General features: G+C 48.3%; 2 protein-coding genes across 5 annotated transcripts; one reads left to right on the forward strand and one right to left on the reverse strand.

The window, feature by feature from the left end:
- Positions 1-267: 267 nt before the first annotated feature.
- On the forward strand, positions 268-15,202 carry LOC120895980 (cadherin EGF LAG seven-pass G-type receptor 3). 2 transcript variants are annotated; one of them, XM_040299748.1, is made up of 7 exons: positions 268-1,870; positions 8,901-9,044; positions 9,129-11,121; positions 11,192-12,558; positions 12,632-12,873; positions 12,947-14,376; positions 14,454-15,202. In XM_040299748.1, exons 1-7 carry the CDS (start codon positions 1,672-1,674, stop codon positions 14,563-14,565), a joined length of 5,487 nt encoding a protein of 1,828 aa, XP_040155682.1. In that variant the 5' UTR covers positions 268-1,671; the 3' UTR covers positions 14,566-15,202. The 2 variants fall into 2 exon arrangements, with proteins under 2 accessions (XP_040155682.1, XP_040155683.1); XM_040299749.1 differs by lacking the exon at positions 14,454-15,202 and having other exon boundaries at positions 12,947-14,380.
- Positions 15,203-16,671: 1,469 nt separating this feature from the next.
- Positions 16,672-20,453, reverse strand: LOC120898041. 3 transcript variants are annotated; one of them, XM_040303357.1, is made up of 3 exons: positions 20,243-20,453; positions 19,051-19,154; positions 16,672-18,988 (listed from the first exon to the last, which is right to left on the reverse strand). In XM_040303357.1, exon 3 carries the CDS (start codon positions 18,965-18,967, stop codon positions 17,858-17,860), a length of 1,110 nt encoding a protein of 369 aa, XP_040159291.1. In that variant the 5' UTR covers positions 18,968-18,988; positions 19,051-19,154; positions 20,243-20,453; the 3' UTR covers positions 16,672-17,857. The 3 variants fall into 3 exon arrangements, with proteins under 3 accessions (XP_040159291.1, XP_040159292.1, XP_040159294.1); XM_040303358.1 differs by lacking the exon at positions 20,243-20,453 and adding an exon at positions 19,932-20,214; XM_040303360.1 differs by lacking the exon at positions 20,243-20,453 and adding an exon at positions 19,804-19,925.
- Between the last annotated feature and the right edge of the window lie 214 nt (positions 20,454-20,667).

Consider the following 20,667-nt stretch of genomic DNA (forward strand, 5'->3'; position numbering starts at 1 on the left):
ACAGCACGCACTGCTGTCGCCCGGGGAAAGAAGGTATGTTTTCCCTGCAAAGGCACGAACCGCCGCCGCTGCGGGACTGTAAACGAAAGCAAAAACCTTCTGGCTAATGAAAAACAATCGCACCACACGGGTAGCGCAGGTATAGCGGTGAGCATAATTTTTCCTGCCCGACCGCACTCGCTCGTGGCTCGTGGCATTCTCAGCGAAGCGAAGGCTAGTCGGCTTAAGATGCTCATCGGAGAGCACACCATGCAAGACTCATTCCGTGAGCGACGTTCAAACCGAACGCACGTCTTGTACCGGCGCTCGTAAGGGTGTGGAGTAGAAAGATCAACTCAAACTCACCCTCGGAAGAAGTGTGAGAGTGCACCTGTGTGTGTGTGTGTGTGTGCGTGTGGTCCCTGCCCAAGACACCTGCACGGATGTCAAGCAGGAAGTGAGTGTGAAGCCTCAATAGTTCAGCGTCCCGATTAGCACAATTACGCGTAGTGTAGTGAAGAAGATCGTGATCATCGGGTTCATACCACAGTGCTTAGTGTGATACAATTTTACACACGAAAGATTTCAACGTCGTGTTAAGCGACGAACCGTCGTTCAGCAACCGAAAATTCCACACACTTTGGCCCATATTCTTTCCCTCGCCGACACGGAGAGGAAACCGGTTAGCGGGAGAAACTTCTCATCCTCCTGTCCCGTGATCGGGCTGAGTCACACGCTGCACGGTACAGCAGCACGGCGATTTTCGCTTCATCTTCTCTCCCTTCTTGAGTGTTCCTGTCTTTCGATTTGGTTATTCAACGCCGGGCCAAACGGCTGTGCTGGTGACGAGCAGCGAAAGGCGAAAGGCGAAACAAAACGGTCACGCCGCCGCCGCCGGTTTGCTGACCGCTGTAGACCGATCGGTACGGGCCGCCGAGCGATCTTTTTGCACAGAGCAGTGGAAGTGAGTCAACGATCTTTCTAAGGGCAGCTCCGGGCTAGCGAAAACCAAACCGTGAGGAAATCTGTAACGTCCGTGTGTACATCCTGCAGACGACGCGCGTTGAGTGAAGTGGAATTGTTTAAAGAAGAAGAAGAAGCAGCAAACAACCCTATGCATAAGCTTGTGAAATGAAAAATAACCTCTTATAGCACAAACAAGTGATCTACCTCTCAACACAGTAGTGGTGCAATTTTTACGATCTCGTAGGGTTTCATTCGTGTGTATGTGTTTGTGTGTGCAATTTTTGCGGTTGAATCAAGAGCGGTTGATAAGGGAGGCGTGTGATCAAGGTGAAGCAACCTCGATTGGGGTGAGTTGAGTGGCCACTGTTAGCCTAGAAGCTGCGGGTGAGTGGCACAGAAATTCATCAAAAAAAACCCCAATCAGCTCCAGACCCGCAGAATGACAAAGCAGCAGGTGTACAATCGTACGGTTCGGGCAGTGTGAAGCATTTCAATCATACAAGTGAGGTAACCTTTCGAAGAGCTAAAAAAAGTCAAGGAAACACTGTAGCATAAAAAAAACAGCTCAAAGCACTGCTTTCAACTGAGCCTAACCAGTTCCGGAAGGCGTGTGCGATTGAATGGTGGTGTAGACCAAGACCGAGCCATCCACATTCACCAGACGACGATTCCTCTAAACCGGTACTGGCTGGTTCGCTGGCAGCGCGAGCAGGAGCCGAACAAACCATGGCGGTGCATTCGTGCACTAGAATGATGCACCCGAGGGTGAAACTGGTTTCGCTGCTGGTGCTGGTGCTGCTGCAGCATTGCGCCCGGGCGCAGATCATCAACCGGACGCCGCACTTTATCCCGGGCAGCGGAGACATGGCCCGGTTCAGTCTGCTGGAAAACACACCGGTCGGCAGTGTGGTGTACCAGCTGCGAGGTAAGTGGTAGCGGGAAAGGCGGTGTGGGAATGAAATTAGTCGTTCGGAGAGCCAACAGAAAACAACACGAAAATTTGCCCCTATCTCCCTGCACACACAGCCATGGGCAGACAGACATGGATGATTCAATGCGAAACCGTTTTGGCCACTCTTGATTTCGTTTAATTATGCAGCGTTGATTCCGGTTAGATATCCGGATTATTGAAACGGGTCCGGTGTGGTGGTGTTTGCTTCTTTTTTTACACCGACGTGTACCGTGACAGTCGGCAAAGTTCATTTCACTTTTTTCGTCGCAATTGAAAGTCTGACGGTGTCTGCAGGGTCTCAAATGATTACGATTGAGTCAAATTGATCGATGAAAGAAGATCAAAATTTGTCTTGAGAAGTTGGAATTAGCTTGGAAAGCGAGTTGAAATAGTGGGTTTTTAAAGATGAAGGCACAATTTTACAATAATTTTATATTGGTTACTTCAAAGCTGAGTTCTTAAAATCTGAGAAATAGTCTTTAATATTTAAATTATGTATTTGGTTTGTGAACCTTTCAGTCAAGTAGGACATCTCTACAACTTTCATAGTGCAAATTGAATTGGTTTTAGTCTTCCACTCATTATGAGAAAAATCGTCGTGTGAGAAGGAAAAAACTCTTTTAATTCAACCAAAATAATTGGTTGCAGGATCTATTACTCTAGGGATCATTATTGAAAGTATCTGCTGTATTCCATTATGTTCATTCTAATTATTTCATGAACTGATATAGGCAAATATTGAAAATGAATAGAGGTACAATTATGTTAAACCTTTATAGAAAATGATATAGAATCTTTAAGACTAACCTTTTTTACATCATAAGAATGGTTTGAAAACAAATAAAACCAAATGCTACTAGTAGCGATCCCAAACTCAGCTCACCAATCCTATAGTTCATCGTCTTTAGCATTAGCAACTTTTTCAACCAGTCCGAATCACGCAAAACCAGCGCTGCTGATCCAGTTTAGTGCCATTTTCGATTCAACCTGTACAACTTCCCACACAACTCTGCCTCGTTGTCACCGGTCAAACGCACACACAAACAGCGAAAAGTAGACGCTTTGTTTCACTATCCAATCCCTTAACTCCCGGCAAATAACGAGTGTTACGGTCTGGTGCAGATTCTTCACTCAACAAAAAAGAAAACCAATGATACACACTATTCCTCAACAAGCGTCTGCCTTGAACTCCCCCTGCGTACTTGTCTGCTTGAGACTGAAGAAAGAGAACGGAAGTGAAATGTGTCTTCCAGAGGGTGGGATGAGAAAATTGTTTCCATTTCGTGGCGTTTCCCATGAATGCAGTTCATGGTCAGCTTCTTGGGGGCACCGGAAGCTTCGTGTAAATCTAAAAAAAAGCGCGTCGGGTGGGTTTGTATTGTGAAAGGGTGGAGGAGTAAGAAAAGATCACGAATGATGATCACGACTTTTTTGGTGGAAACAAGAGCATTTATTATAACTCCTCTAAAGTTCTCCTATTTTGCATTTCTTCATAGCTTAATAGTGGTACATTCCACTGCAATTTCAATGGTTTCTAATATTAAGATGCTTTCTAATGTCAAGTCTTGATTGTACCAGCTAAAGCAGTGCTTACAAGATCTTAACTTAAGCAACGAAACTAATCTCAAATAACGATGACATTGTCTTAGGAAAGTATAATAATAAACTTGAGCTACAGTAAATTTAAGACACATTTACGATTTGGATCGTAAACAAGTTCAAGCTACGCTCTTACTTTATGGGAAAAACTGAAACACCTGCCTCGCTGCCTTCAACTACCTTCACATTGAAAAGGTCAACGTCATAAACGGGGACCGTTCAGTGGCATATATACAGACTAAAAACATAGCAAATGTTGGAATGACATTTTTGTCGTGAAATGGTGGTCAACTCGACGCAAGGAAATACCTCTGTCCATGCCATTCTCCTTGCCTCGTTATTCTTTCAAAATTAATTCCTGACTTGTGCCAACCCCGTTGAGTGAGGGATGTTGCAAGACAACGGCTGGATGAATTAAACGCCCTGAACTAATCTATAATTTAAACATAAATCAAAAAGGAAAAAAAGAAAACTGCAACCAAACGGATAGTAATTGCTCCATCGATTGAAACCAGTTAAATCGATAAAGTGGAAAATGTGCCTATGGATATAAATCGGAGCTAACACAAGCTAAGCCTTCTCCTCCTGCCTTCACTCCTTCAATTATGCTCTAGATCCGTTTCGATACAGTATCCGTTCCAGAGGATTTACTCCGCTCATTAGGCCTCCCTCATCGTTTAGAATGAGCGGAATAAGGCAAACGAGTGCTTTTTGATGAGGAAAACCTCCTCAACAAGCGTGATAAAGGCGTTACGAGTTTTCAATTTTTCTTTTTCCCTCTCCAACGGCGTACCGGAACGATGATGATCGCTCAGTTTCGTTCCGATAAGGTGGCACCGAAAACGAGAGGAGAATTAGTTGCATAAGTTGCGCGCTGTACACACACAACACACACACACATAGACATAATGGCTGCATTTCATGCCAGACAGAGCATGGTAGGTTGCAGCAGCTCAGGGGAGGGGGAGCGTTTCGATGCTGACGATCGAATGATGAATGATCAACTGGTTTAAAGCCTTTTGGTCGAGGGTGAAGGACTGGTTGAGTTTTGTTTTTCACACCTGCTCTTTAGCATCGTTTTTGTAGGTTAGTGGTGTGTTTGATTAGGAAATTGCCTCAAAATCGTACATTGCCAAATCTCAGCGGCGAAACGATGTGTAATTACATCTCGCAACCGCTTCCACCGTGCCAACGCCGAACAAGTGATTGGATGGGGTTTTCTCATCTCTTGCCGCTAGTTGAAAAGGGAATGGAAAACAGAAACAGCACACAGATGCTCCAAAGAGGAAATTAGCATTTTTCTGATTTAAGAAAAGCAATCTTACATTCGTATATTTACTGTTTAATATTTTGGAAGGCTGCTGCACAATTTACCAATTAAAAAGATCCACAACATTTACTTTCATTTGGTTTGATACACCGGTCGATTTTTTTTTGGCTTGCCTACCGGAATGCGAAATTAACGTTAAACGGTTCCCTAGCTGGGCTTAGTCCATTCTTATACCGTTATTAAAATTCTTGGAGCCCAGGGGTCTCTCTACCCTTGCAAATTGCAACCGAACATCTATAACAACCGTTCATTTGCCAACATTTCACACACCGTTTGTTCGATTGTTCAGATGTTTCAATTTTTCGTACACTCTTTACGATCCCGCTACGATCACGGTCCGGATTAATAACTCCGGAAGCGATGATTTGTGACCATGATGCCCCATTAGTCGGCCGGAATCAATCTGTTGGAAGATGATCCTCCCCGATCCCAAATGGGAGAAACAAAAACTCGCAACACCCAAATCAAATAACGGATCAACAGAAGAAATGAAAAAAAAACCCGGTAGTGGGTCATATCGTGCCGAAGCAATGCAAACGAAAGTCAATGCAGGAAATTGGAAGTACAAACCGGAATATAAGCCCAGTCCTCGGCAGTGGTGATGCTGATGAATCGAAAAGCATGAGAGTTTGCATTTTTATTGCCCGCGCTCGAAAGGCTCTTTGAAGTGGTTTTGCTCTTTTTAGTTTCTAAAAACATATAGCTGAGATTATTAGCCAAGCTCGTCTTTTTACTGATAGCTAACACTAACCAACTTTCGTGAATCCGTACTGTTGATTTTATTTCTTCTTTTTCGCTCCTCTACCCGTTCGAAATGGTGCTGTAATATCTATGGCGAACCAAATCCGAAGGGCGCCTTACACTCTCCTGAACACCCTTGATTGAACACCCAATCGCCCCGAAACTGTCACGAAACACAACACCCCACATACCGGCGGGAAGCGGGAAAAAACGGAAACGGAGATAAACAACGAAAAAGCACACTTCACATCCCCTTCCCGCGTCAAAGTAGGTCACGTCAGAAAGCTCCAATCGACTCCCCAGCCCTCAGCACTGGGAAGAAGAGTTGATAATGAAATGGTGGTGCTGCTGCTGCGTCTACGGCTGCTGCTGCTGCTGCACGGCCCTAGTCTCTGCCAACAATTTGATTGTCGCCGAGCGTCTCCAACGTCTTTCACGGCCAACAATAGCTGGGTGGCTGAAGGCCAGGGCAAGAAGTAGACGCTCGGAGCTGACACCACCCCATAGGCTTTCACTTGTTGTGAATAGCAGAGACAGAGAGCGAGAGCAGCAAACGAAGCAGGCGGGGAAGAGAAAAAGTCTATAAAGTCAGCCTCCAGTACCCCTTCTCCCCCCTGGGGCATCGACGTTTTGGAAAAGAAGGAAGGAATGCGACCCTAGGCGGGAGAAATCTGTTTTGTTTCGAATCATCTGCTCCCCGGGAAACGTTAGTACGTAGTACGTCGTTTGGGTTTTTGCCGATAGATTTTCGGGCGATTTTCGAAAGCTAAGGGAAAAGTTCAACATCTCGTGCGCCCAGGCGACGACATCAACTTCTCGCGTTGTATGGCTAATGATCAAGCAGTGCCCCCGCTGCCATGCTAAGTAGGCTGTGGTGAGCTGTCAAAGTCCCTCGCTGTGCAGGGGTGAGCAAATAGAATTGCTGTGAGCTTTATGTCCTAAGTGCGCTTTCTACCTTTAGCCCGCCAAAATATTTTCCTTCAAACACTCCACACACACGCACACCAAGGTGGAATCGTTTCCGAACAATAATTAATCAGCAACAGTTTTGTCCGCTAGACCTTACGAAACTACCCCACCGCCGCCTGTTGCGGCTTTGCGTCATGCATCTCCATTAGCCAATTTGCGCTGCTGAACGCTGAACCAAACACCACTTCCCCAAACCAATTACTTGATGAGCCATCTTTTTATTCCGCCGTGAAGGAAACGTGGGCTTCTTCAACCAAACAAAAAAAAACGAAAGTGATCCTCGGCATGATCCTCCGCATTGAGTGAGAAAACGGTGTGTATATCGTTTCACGCACTTACCACATCAAACGAACACTGCATGTACAACCGCTTGCTTCATTGGCTCTTTCAATTTCTGAACAAGAAACCGGTGACCGTTTAGGTTTTGACGCCTGCGTCGGAAAAGGTTACCAACCAGCGCGCCCGGCGGTCAGCGCGTACTTGCGACCCGCGAGCGTGAATTCGCCTTTCGCTTCAGAACCGATCGCGTGGCCTTCGAAGCTCCACTAACGCGTGCGGCGCATTCTCGTTCTCGAGCATTGAACAACAGGCCCTGCTTAGGTGGCCTATTTTGCGCCCTCTCTGGGCCCCTTTTTGCATCAAGGTAAGGTGAAGTTCACTGCTAGCCTGCGCGTTTTAGGGCAAAGGCATGGCCAAAACCATTCGCCCCAAGACTCCTCCTTGCACTGCAGGTGTCACTCTAAAAGTGGTCCAGCTCATATAAGGTTTCGCTGTCGCTCTTTCCACCATGCGCCTTGCGCCCCGTGCCGGTGTGGCATTTCCCGCTCAAGCATGTCATGATGGAAACCCATCCAGTCTGATGTTCGGGTTGATGTGGTGGAAAATGGAAACGCTGTATAGTGTGTGCGGCCTGTTGCGACGCATCAATTCCCACGGCCCGTTTGAGGCGAGCTGAAATGAGTTGACGGAATTTCCTGCACCAGAGCTGAAGCTAATACTGAAGTGATCTCCTTCCCTTCCCGTATCAATCCCGAATCATGAAGTCATGACAAGAAAACTACAACCATTAAATGCTTTACTTTTTATAAACAAGCTTTTAATAATGCCTTCCCTCTTTCGAAGGTTAATAGAACCTACCCAAAGTGATACTAGATGGGAGCAAAGTTGAATAAAGTATGCTTTCTGCAAGCGCATGGTAATGGAAGTCGTTGGATTGTTTGAGACAGCTAAGAAAAACAAACAAAAAACAAACACACAAAACAATACCCACCATTAGTCACGTGCTATTGAACAAGCGTGAACAATCGAGGCAGACGATCCACTCGCATCACGTCACGTCACGTACATACTAATGCAGCTAAATGCATGTGTTAAAAAGAGGAACATAAAAACAGTCTGCCAACAGCTACTATTTTGAATTAATGTTCTTTTTCTTAGATGATGACAATGAAGCTTTGAGTGTATAAGTAGGGAAGTTTTAGTATTTTTCATATAAAATCTGAGCTTTTTAGTAGTTACCCCAATTTTACCGACTATTGTAGGGTTTAAATACACTGAAGTGAACACTGGGTTGGGATGAAGACGTCTTGGAAATTAAATTAATGTTTAAAAACCACTAAAAAGGTTTAGATAACGCTGGACGAAAGCCCCAAAACTGTAACACTTGACAGTAACCATTGTTTGACGCATCACGCCAGCACCAACGTAGCGAACAACAATCTTAAATAATATCACTTATCTACCATAAACGTATCAACCGTCAAGCCGTTCCGTATCATTGTATGCGCTTTGCAAACATTGTGCCATTTCTCATGCACCTCGTGTTACGTGTGGCCTACCAAACAGCAACAGCAACAACAAAAAACCGCTGAAGATCTGTCTGAAGATGCACATTAAAATTCAGCAAAGGCCATCATCACCTCGTATCGTAACGCCCCCTTTCCTCTTTATTTTTTGCGCACACCAACGCGAAAGAAATCTCGCAAGGAGTGTAAAAAACGAAGCAGGTGCCTGTCGACCTAGAAGTTGACAACCGATCGATGCTCCCCAGCAGCAGTTAGTGGCTCAGAATTCTACGCACGCTTTGCTGGCAGTTTTCTCCTCCGTGTTTTGCGGCCTGACCGCTTCCGCTAATGTTATTCCATTGCTCTATTTTAACCCTTCTCCACTGTGTGTGTTTGTGTGACCATTTGTACAAACAGCAGTAATTTTGGGTCGTTTACGCAATTGGCACACTGGGAAGGCACGAAGCAATAAAGTAGAACCCCTTGAGATGCCGTTAACTTAGCTAAGGTTGTTGTAAAGTGTGTTCTATTAATGCCACGTTCCACGCCTTCTCTCTCTCTCTCTCTTGCTTGCGTACAGGTGTTGACCCCGAGGGCAGTAAGCTACGGTTCAGTATCTCCGGACCGGTGTTTAGCGTCGATCGCGACAGTGGCGTGGTGCGGTTGCGCCAATCGCTCGACCGCGAACAGCAGGACACGGTGGAAGTCATCATCAGTCTTACCGGTGAGTTGTTAGTCATTACATCGTCCATATAATTGGGTCCACAATAAATGTCCGTAAACTATAATACTTTCTTCCATCGTTTAGATGAGGGAGTTCTAGGCACGGAACCAAACACCGTCTCGTTGCGGCGGGAGATCCCGATCCGCGACTACAACGACAATCCTCCTGTCTTTGTCGGCCGCCCGTACAGTGCAACGATTAGTGAAGCGACGAAACCGGGCAGCAATGTCACGGTGACGCCCGATATCGTTGCCACCGATCAGGACGAAGGGGCGAACGCGGAGCTAACGTTCAGCTGCTATCAGGACCCGGCCAAGGGTGCGGACGATATCTGCGATGTGTTCACCGTGCACACGGAAAAGATCGCGCAGGGGAAGTTCGGAGCGTGGATAGAGCTGCGACAGCCACTCGATTTTGAAACACGACCCTCCTACATCCTCACCATCCAGGCGCGGGATGGTTCACCAACCAACTCGCTCCGTGCGGTTGCGTCCGTCGCGATCACCATCCTGGATGTGCAGGATCAGCCGCCGATCTTTATCAACGCCCCGTACTCGGCCACCATACCGGAGAACACGATCGAGGGTACGCGCGTGCTAACAATCAACGCAACCGACGGTGACACTGGTAGCCCGAACCCGCTCATGTTGATGCTGGAAAACGAACCGATGGGACACTTCAAGCTTAACTACATCGGTCATCCACGGTCCGGTGTGGCTGAGCTGATCACTACCGGTAAGCCGCTCGATCGTGAAGATCCCATCATCACGCAGAACGGTGGCGCTTACACGTTCTCCATCCGGGCGACGGAGCTGATCAACAACGAGCTGCCCGGTGACTCCACTACCTCGCAGATTACGATCGTGCTGACCGATGTGGATGATCATGTGCCCGAGTTTAGCCAGCCGGCGTACGAGGTATCGATTCCGGAAAATCTCGAGCAAGACACACCCCTGCCCGGACTGGCGATCGTTGTGACGGATCGGGATCTCGGTCCCAACAGCCACTACACGCTCGCGCTGCGTAACTTGCACAACTCGGAAGGAGTGTTTGCGGTTGTGCCAACGCAGGGCGAAGGTCGCACTCCGATCGTGGTGAAGGTGCTGGATTCATCCCGCCTGGACTACGATGTGCCGAGCGAGGAGGCGAAAACGTTCCGCTTCCAGCTGGTCGCATCGGTCGATGGGGAGGAAAAATCGACCGCCAACGTGACGGTGCGGCTGCAGGACGCAAACGACAACTCGCCCACCTTCCCGCAGGCGAGCTACTCGCTGCAGGTGCGCGAAAACTCACCACAGGGCTTTAAGATTGCGGACCTGAGTGCGACCGATCACGATGCCGGCATGTTCGGTCAGCTGGCGTACGCGGTGAAGGGCTTCGGGGCGGAGTTTTTCCGCACGCACCCAACCGAGGGCGGGCTTTACGTGGAGCGGCAGCTGGATTATGAGGAGCAGAAGAGCTATAGTTTGGCGCTGGTTGCGCGTGACGGTGGTGGGCGCGAGACGAACGCGAACGTCTTTATCGATGTGATGGATGAGAACGATAACCATCCAGCGTTTGAGGCGCTCGAGTATACGCGCACGATCCGCGAAGGTGCGACGGAATTTGAGCCTCAGTTTTTCGTGCGCGCAGTCGATGTGGATGGACCTACGCAGGGTGGTGGACGCGTGTCGTATGCGATCGAATCGGAGAACAGCATCTCGGGGCACGTGTTTACGGTCGATCGGGATAGTGGAGAGATTAAGATCACACGACCGGTCAGTTCGATGGATACGGATCGCGGGCAGTACGAGTTGCTGGTCGTTGCCACCGATCATGGTGTGCCTCCACTGAAGAATGATACGCGTGTGCTGGTGCGTGTAGGACTTTCCGGCAATCAACGCCCGATCTTCCGCGGGCATGCAACGGCAGGGAATCGGGACATCCCTGGACCACCTTCGTACCGTGCGTCTATTCCGGAGAATGCTCCGGCAGGGTACAACGTTACCCAGGTCAGTGCTACCGATCCGGATGGGCTAGACGAGTTGTTGCGGTACAAGATCGTCGGTGCCAGCGATAACTTCGTAATCAACGATCTGTAAGTATGCGGGATCCCTTCGTCCGCGAAGTTTATGGTTCATGTATCTATTTTCGATTCTCTTCCACAGCACGGGCCTGATAACAGTTACTCGCGATGCTCGGCTAGACCGAGACACTAACCCGGAAAGTTACGCGATCGTAGTGAACGCGATCGATGCCGGCTTTCCCATTCCCGAGACTGCCACCACGACGGTGCACGTCAAGATCCAAGACATCAACGACAAGCCGCCCAAATTCACCCAACAGTCCTACACTGCGTACGTGTCCGAGCGTAGTGCGATCGATTCGGAGGTCCTGCGTGTCACCGCGAAGGATACGGATTTGAGTGCCAGAATTGAGTACGCCCTAGTGGAACCGATCACGGCCGTCACCAAGGGTGGCATCCCGCTGCTGACGACCTCATCCTACGACTACCGGCAAGCCTTCCGTATCGATCGGGACGATGGGACGATCTTTGTTAACAGCACGCTCAACTACAACTACGCCGCAGTCATCACGCTTACTGTGCGGGCCACCGATACGGCAGCGGAGCTATACCCCGAGCGGCAGTTCGATCAAACGGAGGTAACGCTGTACGTGCAGTCGTTCAAGGACACGAACCCACTGTTCAGGAACAAAGGCTGGTCTACGGTGCGGCCCAAGATCGAGGTGAAGGTAAAGGAGGAAGCTCCGGTTGGAGGTGTGGTGTTCCGGATCGAGGCAGACGATCCCGTCGCCGACGTACCGATTACGGACTTTGAGCTCATGATGCCGGACGTTGATGGGATTTTCGGGCTGAACGAGCGTACGGGAGAAATTATGCTACTCCAGCGGCTGGACTACGAAACGTACAACAAAACGACGATCGATTTTGTGGTGAAAGCCATCACCAGCAACCGGAAGCGCCACTCGCTCGCGTACGTTAACGTGACGGTAGAGAACGTGAACGATAATGCACCGGTGTTTGAGCGGGATTCGTACCGCGTCACCGTTCTCGAGTCCGACCGGTATCCGCACGTGGTAACTACGGTTAGGGCGACCGATCAGGATGTGGTGCGCACGGAGAAGGACACACTGCTCGGCTACAACGTTATCCGGTACAGTCTGTTCGGGTCTCATTCGAACCTCTTCACGATCGACAATCAGACGGGCGAGATACGCATTGCATCTGGCCAGGTGCTGGATCGCGAGAAGCAATCGGTACTGAAGCTGATCGTGGTAGCGGAAGATGCACCAGGACGGCCGCAGGATGCCAAGAAAGCGACCACCGAGGTAATGGTGGACGTGCTGGACGTAAACGACAATGCACCAATCTTTGGACAGCGATCGTACACGGCCGTAATTCCTGAGAACGTGCTGGTGGATACGTTCGTGATCGCTATTACGGCGCACGATCCGGACGAGGGACTTGGTGGAGAGGTCCGATACGATATCTTGAACGAAGGTGAAGCGAATGGTAAGTGATTGTGGATTTAAGCTCTCTCTCTAGTTTATGTACGGTAATAGTAAATCAAAATTCTCAACCTCAGGCCTGCTGCAAATCAACCCCAAAACGGGAGAAATCAAAACGAAAGCAATGCTAACAGGTAAGGGACGAGCGGAACCGTACGAGCTGGTCATCCGTGCCCAGGACAGTGGCGGTCAGCTTCCCAAGCAAAGCTCGCTGTACAACGACGTATCCTTTACGCTGTACATTGGAGATATTAGTGCGAACGATGGCATTCCCTTCTTCATTGCACCGCAAGTCGGACAAACGGCCAACGTTACTGAGGTATTCCTAATGCTAAATTCTTTCTCAAATGCCCAATGCTCAATGTGAACCTTATCATTGTCACGCTTCCCAGAATGCAACGGTTGGTGCACCGGTCTTCCAGGTCATCGCAAGTGATCCGGACAGTCCGGCAACACCGAGCGGCACGCTACGCTATCGCATCCAATCCGACATCGAGGACGCGAAATCGTTCAACATCAACGCCAAGACGGGCCTGATCACTACGACCCGGTCGTTGGATCGGGAAATCAAATCGGCGTACAACATCATCATCGAGGTGAGCGACATGGGAGAACCTCCGCAAGCCTCCACCGTGGTGCTGCGCATTAACGTGCTCGACATCGATGATCACGAGCCACGGTTTGTGCGCGAAGTTGAAGCGCAACCGTACGAGCTGGAGGTGCTGGAGGAACAGCCCGCCGGTACGATTGTAGGTAACGTGTCCGCACTGGACGAAGATGTGGGACCGAATGGTGCGATCAACTACATCATCATAGACGGCAACGAGCTGGGCCTGTTCAACGTTACCCGCACGGAAGATAACCAAGCGATCATACGCACCAAGAAACCACTCGATCGGGAAACGCTGGAATCGGTCCGGCTAACGATCCGCTGCTTCAAGCTCAACACCGTACCGGATCCGCTTGTGCACGAGAGTTACAATCGGCACGATAAATCGCAACTGCAGCTACTGATCCGGGTGCTAGACATTGACGATCATGCTCCGCGGTTTGAGCGGGAAAACCAAACGATCGGTATCCGGCACAACGTTCCGATCGATACAACGATCGCGAACGGACGTGCGTTCGACGAGGACCCAACGGCCCGGCCAATCGTGTACTCGATACAGAGCATCAACTTTGTGCCCCAGTTCTACCGGCGGGACAATCGGACGGAAGAGTACGGGGACGTGTTTAGCCTGAACCCGGACACGGCGGAGATACGCACGACGCGCAGTATGTCCAACTTTGTCGACGGCTACTTCCAGCTGATGGTCCGGGCGGCCAACTCCGACGAGGCGGAGCGCATCAGCGAAACGCAGATGAAGATATTCGTCATACGCGACAAATCGTTGCTGCGGTTCGTGTTCTCGCGCCCACCGACGGAGGTGAGCGGCGTGCTGGACCGGTTCACGGTCGAGATGCAGGAGCGGCTCGCGAACGCTAACCTCGAGCTGTCCGTGTTCGATGCGCAGGTGCTAAGCCAGCCGGACCACAGTCTGGACTTCAGCTCGACCAGTTCCTGCTTCCAGCTGACGCGCCACGGTTCCGCGCTTACGCCGGTCGAGATGATGCGCATCATGGATGATGCCGAGATGAAGGAAACGCTTGCGGAGGTGTACCACCGGTACTCGGTGCACAAGATCGATTCGTGTGCGGTGAGCAAGAAACCGCCGGCCACCGCACTGATCGCGTCGTCCGGTACCTGGTTAGTCATCCTGGCGGGATTGATAGGATTTGCCGCCTTTGCCTCCACCATGACGGCTTGCTGTCTGGCGAAACGGTAAGATATGACTTTGAGTTTACAACATCAGTCCACAGCCACTCACCGACCACGGGCATGTTTTCCCTTCTTTGCAGGTACAAAAACCAGGTGCGATCAACGATCAACTCGCAGCGCATCGTTGGTTCGGACATCTACGGCAGTGCGACACCGGTACTCTACACCGAACCCATCTACGGTGCACTGTAGCCACCAAAGGCCAAGGTGGCCAATGTTTTAAAAGTCTGTACAAACAAGTCATAAACTAGGCACTGGTTGTTTAACTTCACTCCACGCGCAAGCCATTGCGCACACTACGCGAGCTCCCTTTCTGTGCTGCAAAGCACCAAACCAACCGGCACCGTACCGTTGGTCAACCGAGGGTCAAGAACATGTTTACCGCCACAGCGGCAGCAGCAGCAGCAGCAGGGACATCCGACAAAGCTGACACTTGCCAATAGAGCAAGCTACTATTAAGGAGAATGGGGAAGGAACATATTTATTGCTACTTTTAAGAGTGAACCTTTGTTATTTGGCGTTTCGTATACGCAAGATGGAACGGGATGAGGGAACTACGCGCTCTCATGCATCTGTGAACACTATGTGCGCAGAACGGAAACGTGCCAAACTACGCATCAACTTCCTCAGGCTCTGCTTGCTACGTGTTGTTTTTGTTAGGCAGCACACACCGCCGCTGCAGCTACTGCAAGCGCGATCAAGTGTTCCGAAGGTTCCTGCGCATGCCACCATCGACGTAATGTCCTTCGCGCGGTTCACGGCTTGATAGGAACGTGCGTGTTAACTGCATTTGATGTTTTTTGTAAATAAAGCACTAGGTAACGTTAAATTAAACTGTTGTAAAGTGAAATTATGGTGTTGTTTTATTAACAGTGTCTCGGATTCACAATGTAAGTAGACATGCTGTTTACGAGTCTTCTTTGTATCTCTTACTTGTCCTGAAATTTTATTCTTATGACGTTTTAATATAGGAGAAGTTGATAAAGACAATTTAACGGCCAGATTGCTTGTGAGTCCCATGGTTTAGTCGTTATACGTACGACACAATATCATTCCCGTCATGGTTTCAACCCTCAAATCAAGCGACCCCCCCCTAACAAGTAGCGCTTAATATCATGATATAGATCAGTTAATCAAGACACTAAAAGCCTAAGGCCAGTTGTGTTGAGGCTCTCAAGCAGTTCTAAGAAATATCTAAGTAGTTTACTGTTTAGTCCTAGTTAAAGTTCCAGATCTTTACGAAAAATACTAGTTAACGTATATCTACAACTTGCTATAGAGCTCAATATTTACAAATTCTATTAAATTACAGTTTCAAAGACCAGATTACGTATCTAATATTTTGTCTTAGTAATCTTAGCTAAATATTCTTAGTCACAGGAAAACAAAAGATGAAACTGATCCAAAATAGAGGATGAAAATCATCGAAGATCTAATAGACTTGATCACATCTTGAAAGTCCAAAAACCATGAATTAGCAAGCAGTTATCAAAAGATCAGAAGAATATTTGAAAAAAAGGGAACAAAAGCATATTTACTTTAATGCTATTTACTTGTCCGTAACTCACTAGTAACAGTAACTAGTAGCAGTAATTGATTGTTTAGTTGAAATCAAGTTAAAGTACCTAGTTGACGGCAAATAGCTACGAGTAACTAACTGTGAGTAACATTTCGTCCGAGTGATATGCAAAAAGAGTTATTAAGTGATTTCCAAAAAAGCTACTAGTCCAAAACCACTTGAAGTACGATCGAAAAACAGTTTTGCGACTAACTTATATTTGAAGTTGTAAAATCATATAGAATGTTTAGTAGTGTTAATGTCTAAAAATGTTTTAGTAGTCAAATATTAGACATTACTCACTTACCTCGATTTTATCGGGATAGCAAACCACCAACCACCACGGTACGCTCGTAGATCATGCTTCTCCTCCACGTTGTGTGCTGGATCTCACGTGTAGCGACATTTCAAATTTTTGTAAAGATTTCTGGGTTTTACATGTGTGTAATGGTAGCAGTAATGGTGAACAATGCAGTCTCCTGATTGCTGATGTCTTTGTGTGCACTTTAATAAATCTTCGAGGTTTTCGTCTGCAACTGCAACACTGATTGTCGCATATGAAGGCACCTCCCTTTGCAGTATAAAGAATAATCAATTTATAGTGCTTGTTGGTAAATCATTTGTTGCTCTTGTTAAAGACTGACCTTCTTGGTGCTGCTCCGTCATCGTACACTACTTTTACTACACTTTTTTCTCAATGTTATTTTCTCAGCGATGAACTTCTTGAACTTTACTCCAAATTTTAAACCTGGAATCATATGCTTCCTTTATTCAGTAAAACAATGAATACAAAATTAAGAACGATTGATAAATTCGATCTACACATTTCCCCCCCTTCTCTCACCCGTTCCTAATGTCCTTGCTTACACTAATCTTCATGCTCTTCTAGGTGCTGCGCGGTTCTAGAGAGAAAGAGAGAGACTGTTTTTTTGTTCGTTTTACTACTGCGCATAAAATATGACTGTGGTTGTGGCATAACATATGAGAAAGAGAATAAAAGCTTATCACTAAGGACAGAGCAATACCTTATACATGGATAGAGTACACCTGGGAATACATTTTCACTAGAATGACGTACCGAACGATCGATCGACAATGAATGCAGCATGAATGAAAAGTGTGACCATGCGACACAAAATAAGGATTACAGAGTTCAGGATTACATTTAAATGGAAAAACCCGGGAATATTGATCGTATCGTCACCCTTCGAAATAGGCTGAACTGTTGGTAGAGAAAACAAAACACACTCACACACACATTCGAGGTCGCGTACCTGTGCAGGCAACATCTATCTATCTAGCACGACTCCCCATCTATAGCATAGACACTGGCAGAAGGAATTGTTCTATCGATTTGTTCAGTGTGGCCTCTTCAAATCAAACCCATTTCCATAGGGACAGTTATACAGATCATTTTCATTTTTCGCTACTCTTTATCCCGTTCGAACATGCTAGTAAAACCAGCGTACGCAGGTGCGTTGGCCAGAATTATAGACATTCCACATTAAACTAACTGATATTTCCATACAAAGTTCTGAAGAGTATGCTGTGTATTGTTGGCTAATTTAAACTCACCCACACTGCTTTGCATTTGAGGAGCGTGCTTGCAGGAAGCAACAGAACAAAATTGCCTACAGATAGATTTAGTGTAAAAAAATAATAAAATTTCACATGGCCTAGATACGCGGTTCGCCCGCAGGAACGGTTCCTGCGCAGGCTTACATCGGACACAACAGGCGGGACCCATAGAACGACACGGTTACGGTAATGCTTACAACACCCAACAAAGGAATAGTGAAATAAATGTACAGGACACGACACCGTTTTACGAACCGAACCACTACCACCCGAAGCGCGGAACCAGATCGCGCGATCGGTGCCGTGCACACGTGGTAAGTGCCTCCTCTTCTCGCCCCCTAACACACCCTAAATGTACATCATCTCCGCCATCGTCGACATCTTTTTCGGGATGTAAACGAGCGTCTCGAAGTAGCTCGCCATCTCGTCGATCGTCACATCACACGGCATGGCGTTAAGGCGGGCCTGCTGCGAACAGGACGCTGCAGCCGACGAGGAAGCAGATGGTGCAGCACCGTTACTACTGCCGCTGCTACCACCGGCCAACGGTGAACCATTGGGTACGCCCGGCACCGTCGCACTACCGCTCGGTAGGGCCGGTAATAGTGACGCCATGCCGAGCCCACCATCACCACCATCGGGCGGTGTCACGCTGCCCTGCGACGTGCCGCACCGGGTACGGCTGCCCTTGAAGTGTGCCTCCGCACTGCCGCTGCCGTCACTGTCGAGCGATGAGGTACTGTTGGACTTTTTCAGCTGCCGCTTTCGGTTGTGCCGCGCGCTGGCCGTCGTCCGGCTGAGCTGCTGCCAGGTCAGCTCGGTCGAGCGCAGTGCCCGGAAGCTGTTGTGCGTGTAGTTCGGTGCGTCCTCGTCCACCGGCCGGTACGAGCACGAGCCCGCGACCGCCGGCGACAGCTCGTTACACTGCGCAATCAGTAACCTAAAATCGAGCAAATCGTCACTGGCCTCGTTGGCGAAGCATTTGGTAAGATTCGTCTCCGACAGGGACGGTTTCAGTGCTGCACCGGCCTGCACCACGCTCGCGTTGCCCTCGTTTGCCATGGCCTTGCGCAGGTTCTGGTGCACACAGCGGCCGATGTTGCGCAGCATGGAATCGCGCACGATCGTTTTCCGATCGGTGCGGTGCTTGTGCTTGAAGGTGGGCTGATTCCGGATACCGTGCTCCAGGTGCATCGAGGCGCTGTGTTTGCCGTGGTGCAGCGTGGTCGCGGCGAGCGGGGCCCGCTCCGCACCACACTCGCACCGGTTGCCGAATATTTTCCTTATCAGCTGGCGATCCTTCAGGCGCGTTTCGCCGCCACTGTCCAGCTCGGTGCGGAACGGGTTTTTGCCGGTGAGGGATGACAGTTTGCTGCGGGTCGAGGGGTCGGCGTGCAGCTGCTCGAGCGTTTTGAGCGTATCTTCCAGCCGAAGCTGCTCATCGATTTCGGAAGCCATTTTATCTTTCTTTTGAGAAAGCTGCAAAATAAGAGTTGCATTTTAGCTGATGCAATGTAATGTATTTTTGGGGACATAAGTACCTTGTCGTGATGGTGAGTAGAAATGGTAGAACACTCACATAACCATTGGTAGGGTTGGCTGCCTCGTTTGCTTACGTTTAAATTCAACTTTTCTTGCAGATATTCTGTAATGGAAAAAAAAATAATAAGAAAATTGCTACCAAAATTGCTGTAACATGAAACACAGCCGCAAAACCTTTCGTAACGTAAACAACCGCATGGTCACGATTTTGGAAAAGCATGTGTGTTCATAAATGAATAATTTACACCAAAAACAACGCAAGCGATCAAATCAAACAACGCAACCGTATCTCTTTTTGCGCCATCCAATACAACGCCACACAGGCCACACACACACGCAGACACTTCCGCTCGCACGCAGCGAAACAAGGAAGTGGAAATTTCCAGAAAAGGACCCACCGCAAACCGGACGGCTCGGCTCGCGTTGTTGACCTTTTACGGAGATGCATCCCAGCTGCATGCATACAACATTTCCGCCTTCAGCCACACGGGAGTGCACAGTGTGTGCGATGGCAGTGTAAAACAGTGCACAAAAAATGGCCCCATCAATGCAGCAAATGTAAACAAACCAGATGAAAACAGAAACGTTTTTCATCGGTTTTCTGACTTTTGGCGACATTTTATTCTCCCTTCTGCCAAGTCTCCTTCCCCCTCACTACAGCCTCACACAGTGTCCGTGACGTCAAACAGGAAGACTTTCTGCTCGTGTGCGTGTGTGCGTGTGTTTGTTTGTATATTTTTTTTACTTCGTACCTCGCTCCACTTCTGCTGTACGGGTTGGATTGTGTTGGCTTGTGGAAAATCAAAATTTCCACCTTACATTCTAATCCAAACAAACGCGCACACACACACACTCTCCCTAGGCACAGCACTAGACTTACATAAGCACGACGGAACGATGGTTTCGCAAAAGCCAACGAAAACTATCAATCAAAACTGGTTGCGCGCACTTTGATCGCCAACACTGTGTGTGACATTCACCTCACACACGGCTAGGTTGGTGGTGGCACCATTGCGGATCACAGGCGGATTTCGTCAGCAAGAAGACGAAGCAACGACGAAAGCGAAGACAAAATGCAACGCAAATGGGCTGCTCGGGGTGGGCAGCACTTTCATTCTTGCGGGAAATTACCATTACACACAGCACTACCAGGGATGGGACAATGAAAAAGGCAATCACTTTATCACCTACCTGTTTACTAGGCAAAGCTACGCGCGTTGCCTACGACGGAGAAATAATTCGCTGCTCAATCTTCAATGGCACACACACGATATGTGATGAAAACAAACAGCGCACACACACAATGGTATGGCAGGGGACTGCATGTAGCAACGCACAACGCACGCACACACTGAAGCAAACACACCGTTTTTTCCCCCAGCAGTGAGCGCGAGATTGTGATTCATCAAAAAAGTAGAACCGACGTGAATCGACGAACGGCGCTGACAGCTGCTGACAGTGTTTCGTCGATTGTTACGATTTTCGACCTAAACGACCATGCACAAAATGATATTTGAAATTAAAAAAAGCAACTTAATTTGTACATTTATAATAATATTTAAATAAACTTTAAACAAACTCCATTTTTTTAAACAAATTACTTCAACACCATTTGA

Source organism: Anopheles arabiensis, chromosome 2, assembly GCF_016920715.1.
Source record: "Anopheles arabiensis isolate DONGOLA chromosome 2, AaraD3, whole genome shotgun sequence".
NCBI lineage: Eukaryota > Metazoa > Arthropoda > Insecta > Diptera > Culicidae > Anopheles > Anopheles arabiensis.

Excerpts from the sequence above, each read along its gene's own strand:
- LOC120898041 (XM_040303357.1), bottom strand. The coding sequence starts at position 18,967 with ATGGCTTCCGAAATCGATGAGCAGCTTCGGCTGGAAGATACGCTCAAA.
- LOC120895980 (XM_040299748.1), top strand. The coding sequence starts at position 1,672 with ATGGCGGTGCATTCGTGCACTAGAATGATGCACCCGAGGGTGAAACTG. Across the intron at positions 12,559-12,631 it reads GAACGAAGGTGAAGCGAATG|GCCTGCTGCAAATCAACCCC; the intron begins GTAAGTGATTGT and ends TCTCAACCTCAG. Across the intron at positions 12,874-12,946 it reads AAACGGCCAACGTTACTGAG|AATGCAACGGTTGGTGCACC; the intron begins GTATTCCTAATG and ends CACGCTTCCCAG.